The sequence below is a fragment of the Anarrhichthys ocellatus genome, unplaced genomic scaffold (assembly GCF_004355925.1).
Source record: "Anarrhichthys ocellatus isolate YVR2014 unplaced genomic scaffold, GSC_Weel_1.0 scaffold38, whole genome shotgun sequence".
NCBI classification, from domain to species: domain Eukaryota; kingdom Metazoa; phylum Chordata; class Actinopteri; order Perciformes; family Anarhichadidae; genus Anarrhichthys; species Anarrhichthys ocellatus.
Window position 1 is genome coordinate 921,867 of NW_022280068.1, and position 12,261 is coordinate 934,127.

Genomic DNA, 12,261 nt, shown 5'->3' on the forward strand with positions numbered 1-12,261 from the left:
CATACACTGATGACAGGGGCTACCATGTAAGGTGCCACCTGCCCATCACGACTCTAACAGTCCCACACTGCAGGCACAGCCTGCGGGAGCAATTTGGGGTTAAGTGTTTTGCCCAAGGACACATCGGTGGACTAGTGGAGCCGCCATACCGCTGCACGTGCACCGTACAGCGGCAGCCAGTGAGAAACTTTCCTGAAAATTGTGGATGCTGTCCAAAATGGAAAAGTGATATACTTTATACAACTCGTTGTGCCCATCTGCTCTCTCCAGAGAGCCTGGGGGGATTTTACTCAGGAACGGGCGCTCTTTGTGGGAGGACCTTCTCCCCAGTTCTGCCTGGCCCTTGCTAAGTGTATTTCGTCCATGTACGCTGTGAACGGCTCTCGTGCGTGGGCTTCAACAGGCCTGGGGTGAAAGGTGGCTAGAGGCCACCCCTGACTGGATCTCGCTGCAACCCGGGGCCATAGACTTGCAATCGCTGTGCCATCTCCCCCTGCAGGGAAGAAAGGGGCTCCCGGCACGACTCAGGAGTCTGGGGCTATGTTGGCAACCCACCCAACCCGTCTTCCAATACGGGTCCTGTCTCATTTACTGGATCATCACCATTCATATCTATAACAATGTGTTTATAATGAAATTGTTTACTAGAGCAAACAACTAAATAGTTTATCTAGCCTCTTAATTTTTCTTGTGCACCAGATTGATGCGTTTGGACACTGGAGACACCTGTTATGACGAGGTGTAAATGTTATCAGTACAAATCATATCTAGATACAATGTGGATGCGAGGCACATTGTAATGCGAGGTGTGAAGGGTTAACGACTATGCAACGATTCCAGATAGACACAAACTATCACAACTTGGCTTTGAAGGCCTTGCTGAGAGGAACCATGAGATTATTTCAATCATTCATATACTTTATTTCAACTCAAAGGAAAACAGTACTCAGGCTGAGTCCAAAACTGATTTTGGAGCCTCTCTCCACGGCTGAACACTGTCGGTCACATAATGTAACTGTCTGCCACAGAGGACGATCAAGTAATCCAGACACATGAATAATTAAAATCTTAAAAACCTCTCTGGCTCATCCGCTCCTCACTTTGTAGAGGCGCAGTCTGTTCAGGACATTTACAATGTCAAAAGTGCCCTGCATGTGATGACGTCAACACTAGTTTTACTGATAAGTTGTCACACAATTTTTGTTTCGTAATATTAATGCAACAGTTTGTCTAGATCTGCATGAAATATTTACAATTGTTCAAGAATGAAATAATCCAGCGCCTCTTAAATCATTTCATTTGTACAGATACATAATTGTTTATTATCATTACTAAACACATTTAACAGCTTTCCAGAGTTGGATGAATCCTATCCTGTAACTGAACCTGAAAATCCAAATCATAATTAAAGCTGAATGATTCTTTCCTTTTTGTATTGAAACTGCAATAATAATAATAATACTAATAATACATTTTATTTATAGAGCGCTTTTCAAAATTCTCAAAGACACTTTACAAACATTAAAATCATCATAAAAAAGCCATACACTAAAAACAAGAATGTTTGTCATATTTATCACTATGCAGCTGTTACCAATTAACATAATGCCATTTGGACCGCAGTGGCTCCCCCAGACATTTATCATCAGGGCGGCCAGATGGGTTTTTATGCTGTGGTAGTTCATAGGCTCGTTGAGATCTATGTCAATATGTCATTCCAGTGATTGATTGATCGATCGATGGCCGTGCCCCCCCTCCCTCTTGGCACCGCCACTCTTAGACCGTCAATCTGTTCTCACTTCCAACTCGTCAAATACCAATGCTTTTTTTTTTATAAAGACATTTCGCAGGTGTAAAGTGACACACGTCATAGTTTGAAGCGTTGGGCCACTGAGCAAGGGTCGATTTTTGACGAGTTGAGACAGAACGTGTTGATCAAGTACAGTAATGTAACATTTTACGAAATGCACGTGCTGAATTGGTATTATTTCTGTACAATACTAGCTAGGTTAGTTACTAGTTAGTCAATTACTTCTATCTGACTGGTTTGCATTACAGAATCTTTGGAGGAACAAGCAACATCATGCATCATTATGCAACATGCATAATTGTATCTGATTATTTTCATGGAGAAAAAGCATACATTAGCTTTACTGCGTTTCAGACTATGGAGCTCACCAATTTTGGTCTAGAGTTGAATTTATAGAAAACAATTAGGCAATTGCAAGTTAGATCTTTTTTTTCAATCAGCCCTGACCTGAATAGAACAAAACCAGTGCTAAATCGTGAATGATGTCAGATCAAGTTCATAATTTTTTCATAAATTGTCGACAACTTGTTCATCAATGTCCAAATCTCTGTACTTACCAGTAGAACCGGTTGGGGGCCACTCTCTCGTGCACCACTTGCCACTTTCTCCCAAACTCCACCGAGCTGTAGAGCTGCAACAAGAAAACCAGGTGAGAATTCATTCACATAGCATCTAAACAGCCAATCAGATGTACCGCAACACAAACCATCCTACTATCACACGCTGTGCATTTCCACTTTTCTCTGGGTTTGTTTTCACAAGGACATGCTTAAAGATATTTAGGGATACAAGCATTATCTGCCTTCCAACACGACTACCTATTACTGCAGAGACCTGATTATTGCTGCACACACGGACACAATGACCACCGAGCTAAGAATGGGACCACAAAGAAAGATGTGCAGGGCGTCAGTATTCCTGCACTAGAGAAATGCACCGTGCTGTAGCAAGCCTGTGAACGGGGGGGAAGATGAGATGAGAGCAGCCCCGGCCTGGTGGGTGGTCTCAATACAGCCATTGTTCACCAGTCAGTAAATCAGTGGATTGCTCACATTATTACCACCCGACACAGAGAGGGAGGAGAAGGCATGGGAGAACTCTGTGGAATGGAACCAGCTGTCCATAAAAATGAGAACCTTCACTTGTTCCATTGTGATTTCAGACGTCCCGTTTCAGCTGATTCAAGTTTAATTCTTTAATGATATCAATTATTGAATCAATATTAAAAATACATTCAATACTTTATTTTAAATCTGCTTTTTTTGCTTGCTATTGAGTCACACCCCAAATTGCCAAAAGGAAAGAATAATGAAGCTTTAAATATAATTTTACAAAGCTATGAGCACCACAAAAAAACTCAAATCACTCCCTTTTCATTGGGGTGGAGATAGAGATCTCTGAACCTAGGCACATACAACTCAAACTATGTTCATGGCTGCTGTACAGGAGGTAAGTGAGCATGTTTTTTCCCTTCAAGTTCTAAAGGAAGCTCTGACAGTGGGGGAAAAAATAAGGTTAAGAAAAATCTTTCCAATTTCCCCCCCAAAAAATGTTTCATCTATGAAACAGTTGAAAAAGTGCACCACTTGCACTCTCTCGTGCAAGTGGTGCACGAGAGAGTGGCCCCCAAGTTTAGGCAGATGAAACCAAAAAACATTTGTAATAATGATAATACTACCTCATGTTCAAAATAGGACTAAAGGTTTCATGTTTTTTTCCAGGTGAGATGTAATTCTCAGAACTTGTTAACACAATATACCTTGTGTTCAGATTGGGTTTAGTAATTACAACTCGTTAGAGAGCTGACAAGAAATGATGGGAGAGAGACATGGCGAGCAACAAAGGCCAGGGTGGTTGCAGTCAGGGATGGGCACTTTAACCCCCTAGTGCCCCAAAAGTAAATTAACAACCTCACTGTCATACTCACTGAAGTCATTTTGTCTCCAAACACACCTGCATTCTCTGACAAAGCACAATGACAATCCTGTTTCCTCTGGAGCTCACAGCTGGAATGCAATGAAGCATAAAACTTATTCCACTGGTTCAAGCTGGACTTTTTCCATTGTGAGCATGATCAACCATGCAAAATGTGTAAATAACCATATATTACTGGATAACAAACATGTGACTCTGTTTATGTTCATTTATTTTATAATTGCATTTATTTACTCCATCCCCAAGGGTGAAGTGTAGGCCTGCATTTCAAAAGCATTCCTGTTATTCATTGCTTCCTTACATTTCGCTGTATTTTAACGTCACAAAAATTAAAGACAAAGGTTACTGCTGACTTTAATAGATTATTGCTTCAACAAAAATCAGCTTCAATGCACAATATGTAGTTTCCTGCTGCTAGGGGTCTCTTAATTAAAACAATGATAAAGACAGAGTTCGGTGACGTCTCTTCCCAACACTACCCTATTGGCCATCTCGCAAAAAAAGTGAAATTCACAATGGGTTTTCTACACAGGCTTAAGTCCTGTTTTTCCATGGCATCATAAAAGCTTAGCTGCTGGCTCACATTGATTTGCTGATAGTATTTACAGGTTTGCCTGACCACCCACCTTCTCCAAACTTGACCCCAGGTTCTACTCAGCCCTGAAATGTAACTCTGACTCTAGCTTCAGGACCATCAATGTCCCTTAAACAGCATGCTAGGATGGTCATCCCTCACTTTGCGTAGGTTATACCACAAGTACACTTTAGTCTGTAAAAGCCATAATGTTAGGATTCACAAATGGCTTCAGTTTAAAGAGCCTTCTATCAGTACAGAAACACACTGTATCCTAACCGTATCGTAAGTAACAGATTTGTCATGTTGAAAAGCTGTTTGACATGTGGAATAATGTAAGTACACAACTCAAAAAAATATATAACATAGGTCTAGCTGTTTTTAGACATTGTAATGCAAAAATATATCTAATATATATATATATATCATATTAAACCTTTAAGACTTTATATTCCCCTCCACCTATCAGAATGATATTGCAGTCCTGACATTATGTGACGCATATATATATTCCTCCACCATTGTATCCGCTCCACGGTGAGCATATGCAAACTATATATTCACTGTGACTGCAGCTGATGTGTGTATATTCTCATGTCAAAGAGGGAGAGACAAACTGCACGGGTGACGACATTACAATGACGTCCATGCCAAGCTGTGCTAAGCAGATGCAAGCAAAAGTGGGAGAGGCGGAGGGGTGCAGGAAATCACTTTGCCTAATTATCCTCCCGCAGCAAGTTAGTATGTAGCCAAGCAAGTGACAGTGAAGAGGCAGAGAGTGGGAGGCGGGGGAGGTGAGGGGTGGAGGGGTCGACACAGACTTTACAACCTCCAAAAGTCTCTCAATCAACAAATGCAGCAGCACTGCTAAAAGGAGGTGAGGAAAGTGAAAGAGAAGCAGTTTTGGGGGGGGGAGATGATGAGTGAGCGAGATGGCCCCAGACAGGGAGTGACCACACAGACTAAATAGTTAGTGAACCGCCGTCTGTTTCCACGGGCGTATTGCCAAACGGGCCTACAGGGCCCAGGCCTAGGGGCCCAAGGGCTCAGGGGCCCCTAAGCCAGAGCTCCTGCGTTAAGTTGTTGTTAGTGATTTGCATTTCTTGACGCATTGTCAAAGAGCTTAGTCATTCCTGTCAATAGCTCTAAAAGTCTGACTGAAAAAACTGGAGGAACAGCCTAAACCTTCACTTTGAAGAAGGAAAACAACATCGTGATGCATTTTATGTCCTTCAGTTCATCTATGGGACTTCAAGAGCGGCGTATTTTCTTAATGTGCTGTTGCACTGTTAATTGATCGTACGTGCGCTGTAAATCCTGTGTTCATTAGAATCATTAGTACCATTATCTCATCATCTACCTATGCCTGATTCACTAAAACCTTCACAATGGCCCCGAAATATGTCAAACAATGACAGTCTGTTAATCTCAATAACAACAAGTTTTTTGGTCTTAATAAATATTTAAAAATATTAGTGCTGGGCAACGATTACAATTTTTAATTGTGATTAATCACATGATTTTTTTGCGATTAATCGCATGGATTGTTATGGCAAAATTCAATAATGAATTCAAAAATAGTGTATTGCGCACTTATATTTTAAAAGTACTGCTATATGAACAAAAGGGCAAGAACATTTGGTTTGCAAACACTTTTAGACAAATCAGGTTATTTTTAACAGCAGTATTCCCTTTATACAGCAGCAGTTCTATCTCTTCACTATCTGTGCTCAGTGTGCTGACTGTATGTGAAACGTTCCACTGCTGTGCAACAGGAATAAAATGTTTCAGCACGTTTCAGCTAAATGTCTGTCTTGTGTTTTCATGACAGTCAGAGCATGTGAATGCAGCTCTACTGTTCATCAATATAATGCTGTAACTCCGAGGTGATGATGGTTACCCAGCGATGTCCAATAGTCTCCAGTGAGAGCAACAGCTGGTGCACGTTGTAACGCCTTCGCTTTTGTAGTCTTTTCCTTTTCATACGACTCGTGTATTCTTCTTGTGATGGTGCGTCTTGAGGCTCATACGTGCCGTCATTCATTGCGATCCTAAAGGTGCGTTCACACCAAACGTGACGCGAACGCACCTTGAGAACGTTCCTCAGACCGACATCTTCCACAATACTAATCGGCTGCAGTTTGTATCCACTTCTCTGTGTCTATCTATACTTCTCAAACACGCTGCATCCAACGTAGTCTGCCAAAGACTTCCTCCACCGCTGCCAGTGAGCAACGGACTTTCAAAATAATAATAAAAAAAAAAGTCAACGACCGATAACGACCGATAAAATAATTGTTGCCGTTAATTAATTAATGCGTTAACGCGATAAAAACACGTTAACTTGCCAAGCCCTAAAAAAAATCTTAGATTTACTTCATTGACAACTTTATCTTCAGTGTTTGTCATGCAGGACTGGGAACCGCTGTGAGATCACAACATATCTTTGAGGGGGTCGTGAGACAATTAACTGGATGGAAAAGCAGCACTTCTAAGTAAATGTATATTTAGTAATTATAAAGGTATAAATGTGCATTACTTGTAAACCTACCGAAGAAGTTCATTTTGAAAAGAGACTACATGTAATGAGCGTAAACTGACAGAATGTCCCTGAAACGTCCACAACTGGCTCTAGATGGGTATGTAGAGCTGCAGAGTTGAAAGTGAGGGCGTCTGACCAAGTGGCAGTGTTAGACGAGCTGAGTGTTGGGAAAAACTCAATGGTTGCAAACAAGTTCATAACTGAAAGGCTTTATGCAACACTGAAATACGCTTCTGATTTTTGAAAGAGGACGATTCAAGGACTCAGATGGGATTCATCTCAGACGGGATTTGTCAGAATTAGAGGTCAAATTCACTCCATCTCTCTTTAATACAACCTGAAAACATTTGTATGTAATGTTTACAGAACAAGTTCATAGAAAGTTGACAGAAAGAGAAGAAAGCTACTCTCCCGTCACAAGGTCTGTGAAGAGTATTCTATGTGATTTAGTAAACATTGCTCAAAGAGCTGAGTGTAGACCCAATGTCCTACTTTGAATTCTGTGTCAAAAACACAGTCCTCTAAAGAGACCGCTGTCATAGACCTAGAGGGAAAAGAGAAAAGCATTCTGATAACTTACACTCCAAAACTATGACAGGATACATTTCAAGATTCAGATTCTTTTATACAAAATGCTGTGATGACTTCTGAAGCCTTAAACCCATAAACCCCATCACATCATTGGTTTATGATTATCATTTAAGAGTGGTTTGAAAGCCCAGACCCTTATTTACATGTATTCATGCTCTGCATTCAGTCTGAGTCATTTAACGCCAGTAAGTTGGCGGCACAGCTGAATTCTAAAACTGCTAAAATGAAGTGAAAAATGGCTGAAAACACAACTTAAAAATGGCATTCGTGGCTTTCAGGCATCTCAGAGTTATCAAACAGCAAATTGTAGCACTGTGTGTCGGTATGTGTGTGTATGTATGTATGTATGTGTGTGTGAGTGAGTGAGTGAGTGAGTGAGTGTATTAGGAGGGATTATACTTTGCACAATGCAAGTATGATCTTCCTTCAAGAAGGGAAAGGACGCATGCTTGCACACACACACATTCACACACGCACGCACACACCCACACACACCCATGTCTCGTCAGCAAAGGAAAAGTCTACATTATTCATCACAACTGAAACATTAGACCCAAATGGGCTGAGCTGCAAGAAAAGCATTTTATTAATGCAAACGGTTATTTTAAAATGTGTATAAATTTGACCTCTCTCTTTTCTTTCTCTCTGCCTCACGTTCACAGACACAATTATTTTTGCATATATCCTGTACTGCCTCGTTAGATGAGTATCTATTTCAAAAGCATTTGCACGTTGTCTCTAAGCTGTAGCTAAGTATTGTACAGGGGTCATTTATGACGAGGAAACCACAGTTGTTTTGATAACTTACTTTGAGAAGTAAAAACGCTTTTCTACAAAAGACGTAGGCACTTTAATTAAATCAAAATTTTGAATAGTCTAGCTTCATGTTTTATATTAATATTCTGTAACTTAGAGATAAGTAATACATTATGTATGCTTACATATGAGATATTGAAAGAATTTCATCAAAAAACTGGCTCTTATTTTGGTTAAACTAGTTTTGATTTTCAAAGTCAGAATACAGATTTAATGTGGATTCACCACTGGATGCCACTAAATCCCACACATTGCTCCTTTAACTCACGGTCTACCACCGAATGAGGTAAAACAATGGTGAATGAGCCAACGTCCCACTGATGAAAGTATAGCATCTCATGTTATAAACTGGCATTGAACTGGTGAAACACAGGTTGACTTTTATTATGACGTAGTCAAAGGAAAAAGGAATGTGTTTGACTCTGAAAATGTGACTTAAAAACAAGACAATGGTCATTTTGTTCATTTTTGACACAAGTCAGGGAGCAATGAACGGTGAGAACGATGAACCAACTATTCACGTCCGTTGTTCACAGACTCATGCAGCACAAAATCAGATCACATTTGCTCACAGAATGATGGAAAAAGGCCAATTGGTCTTTTTTTATTAAAATTACAATAGTATTGAAACACACTGACTAACACCACCAAATCAACCAGGACTCCACTCTTAAGGACTGAGACTTTAACTTTGACCTAAAAGCCACCATTTTGACTGGCCACCTCAAATTTGCAGTAGAATCTCATAACAATGAATTTATGGATCAAAGTGTTTGATTAAAATCTTGCCATTTTGACTTGATAGGTAAACATTGTGTTGTTTTGATGTAGAAAGTCAAACTTTAATAAGATATCGACTTAAATTATCCAATCTATGTGTATCTGCTTCTCTCCCAAATGAATGTCGTGTGCTTTGAGCCACACTTCTGTGTGACAGGATCTCACATTTATCAAGCTGTTGTTTCTAATCTGACTTTACATTCAGCTTCTTTTAAAACCTTTGAACAACCGTCTGCTACACTAGCCGTGGTGCCCGCTCTCTAACCTTTTGGTCGTGGCTGTAGGCCAAAATCCAGTCCTCCTGCTCAGGGTGGAAGAGCAGGCTGAGGATGTAGAAGCTCAGCCGGTACTTCTGGTAGGTAGCGCCTTCATCGGAGCTGATCAGGAGACTGCTCTCCACCTCCGGATCAGTCAGCAGCATGATCTGAATATGACAGAAGGATGAGAGATTAGCGACAACGTGGAGCTCCACTCTGTGGCTTTCAGCATTTAACAGAAGGAAGGTCTGCATCGTTAAAAAGACAGACACAAAGTGACAAGTCAGTCAGGACGTATTAGCATATCTGAGCTGTAAAGCGTATTATTACAAATGTGGCCACTGATGTTGCCAAGTCAAAAATAATAATTGGTATCTGTTAGGCTTGATGATATAATCAGTATGATATATATATATTTATATATATATATATATATATATATATATACATACTGATTATATCATGTGTGTGTGCGTGTGTGTGTGTAAGTGGAGTTGCTGTGTGTGCCTCATCATTCACATTTCACGTCTCTCTTCATTCTCTCCGCCGATGCTCAATCAGGCCTTGAAAGCTATAATTTCCCATGAGCTTCTTTCTTTTCTTGGAGGTCCCACTTTTTTTTTTTCAAAATTCTGGCACGGTCCCCCAGAAGAGAAATCACAGAATCACAAAGAAATCCCCGGATAATATCAGATGCAAATATAATTGAATCAGTGGACGTCAGAGACACACAAGAGCTCTCATCATTAGCAGAGTGCAGTAGCAGAGAGTTTGGAGAGGCACGCTTGTGGCTGTGTGGATGTGATACTGCATGCCACTGCATGCTCATGTCTTTAGTAAAGTCTATACTGGTGCTGGAAAATACTGGCCCCTGGTTTGACCCTCATTAAAGATGCACGTTGCCTAAGGAACAACATACAGATGTTTAGCAGTCAGCTCGTAACAGACAAAAGGCCCAGTCAGCATCTTCTATTCTTATTCTCTCTTAAGGGCATAATATTCACTGGGGAATATTTGAAATTGTATCAAAAATAATTAGACTTAGTGCAGTTAATGTAGAGAAATTGGCTGACCGTGTTAAAAAAAAAAAAAAAAAAAAAAAAAAAAAAACTTTAACTTGTTCGATTTTATGTTCGTATTATGAAAGTGCGGCTTTGTTTTTGGTCGGAGCTGAAATACTGTCCCTGCGGCGCACTCAAGCTTTCATGTGGTTTAAAGATGGCGTTCGGCATGCCAATCTCTCTGTGGCCATTATGTCATCAGACAGCTGTGAGAAAGAGAATACACTGCTCTCACAGTCAATATTCTCAGTATGGCACCGCAGAGCAAAGTGGTTCTGGTCTCTCATGCTATTGAGTCATTTGTCAGCACTCGCTTGGGTAACAGCAGTTACCACTAACACCAGTTCATCAATCACAAAAGGCAGATATAATGCCACATACGTGAGCCCCATGCTGACCAATTCAATCAAATGTACTCAAACTGTCTGAACCACAAATCCCAATTAACACTGGGCTCACTCCCTGGAACTGCAACTCAGCTGGAAGAGTGGACAAATTTATTATTGACTGATGTATTTCTGGTGAATGGGGGATTACAGGCATGTACATATGATTCAGCACGCTAACAGAAATGTGTTCCACTAATATACATTGGAATAAGGAGATTGATACACCCAGGTGCAATCTATATGGAGATTGCTACAGTTCTGATGCAAGAGGCTTGTTTCTGTTTGTTCCATGAAACCTTTTCAATCTTAAACAAACAAGAGAAAAGGCTGGAGGACGGAAAGGATTCTAGGCTGTAGCATAATGTTATTCAGTTCAGGAACGATGGTGTGAAATCATTGGGGCTTTGCCTTGTTTGCATTCTACAGTTATTCCCTCTCCTCAGTCGCTCCACACGTAGCTTTCCTGCTAACGTGTGTCTCAAAATATTGTTTTTTGCATGTTGATGTGTGCATGAGATCCCATAAATTTATTTTGTGTGGGCTTGAATGAGAATATTGGATTCCACTGTCTAATGAAAAGGAGAATCACGCTAAAATAGAACAAAACTTAATAAAACTGGATTAGAAGGAAAATGTCACAATCCTGTCTATCCATATTTTATATCTGTAAGTATCATGAGAGACATTTCAAGGAAAACCATTTTTGGCAGTTGTTCTCACTTAATTTAACGAGTATTTTAATTTAAACTCAACAAAACAATGGCTGAGACACATGCCTCCACCATACTGTTTATCCTTGGCCAGTTGTCCAGTTCACAGGAAACAGGAGGAGGATTTTTCTTTATTTAATTTTATTGTTAACGTTATTTTGGCAGTTATGGCTGATAATGGGGCAGGACCAGCAAAGAGAAAAAGAAAAGAATAGACTGAAGAGCAAAAATTGTTGACAGAGCGCGACTAAAACACAAGCCAACCATGGGCGGTCTTTCAACATATGCAGGGATTTGAAAGAAGTCAAAACCGATCCTGAATTGCCCCATCTCCTCCGAAAGTGGTAAGTATTTTCTATTGTATTGCAATGTTTCCTCTTGGATTTTTTTTTTCAGGAGTTGGGGGGGAAAGGGTTTTGTTGCAGTGTCAGGGGTCACACGGGCTGGTGGCCAGCAGCGACAGCACTGCGTCTAACCAAACCAGACGTTTGCTGCCATTACACAGGTTAGAACATGATGACCAACATGCACCAGGCAAAAGACAAAAGTTTGTTTGAAGTTGAGAGCCTAGACCACTGAAGGGAGTGAACCTATTTATGACCGAGTTGCGTCTTCCTTTCACTCGCTTCCAAAACCAATGCACATGCTGGCCAGATCAAGATGTTTACGACACGAGGCCATGGTGCTCATAGAAACACAGTTCCTGTCCACAGGTTCATTCTCACCTTGAAAAATATACAGCCTCCTTCCTGATTTCTTATTTTTTTGCATGTTTGTCACACTTAAATGTTTCAGA

At 40.5% G+C, this 12,261-nt stretch overlaps 1 protein-coding gene across 4 annotated transcripts in view; it reads right to left on the reverse strand.

Moving 5' to 3' along the window:
* The window catches only part of sorcs1 (sortilin-related VPS10 domain containing receptor 1), a 152,301-nt gene that overhangs the window by 44,916 nt on the left and 95,124 nt on the right, over positions 1-12,261 (reverse strand). For all 4 annotated transcript variants that reach the window (XM_031867137.1, XM_031867136.1, XM_031867138.1 and 1 more), the window contains exons 4-5: positions 9,314-9,472; positions 2,368-2,441 (exon numbers count right to left, since the gene is read on the reverse strand). In XM_031867137.1, the coding sequence (XP_031722997.1) occupies positions 2,368-2,441; positions 9,314-9,472 (233 nt within the window). The remainder of the gene's footprint in view (positions 1-2,367; positions 2,442-9,313; positions 9,473-12,261) is intronic.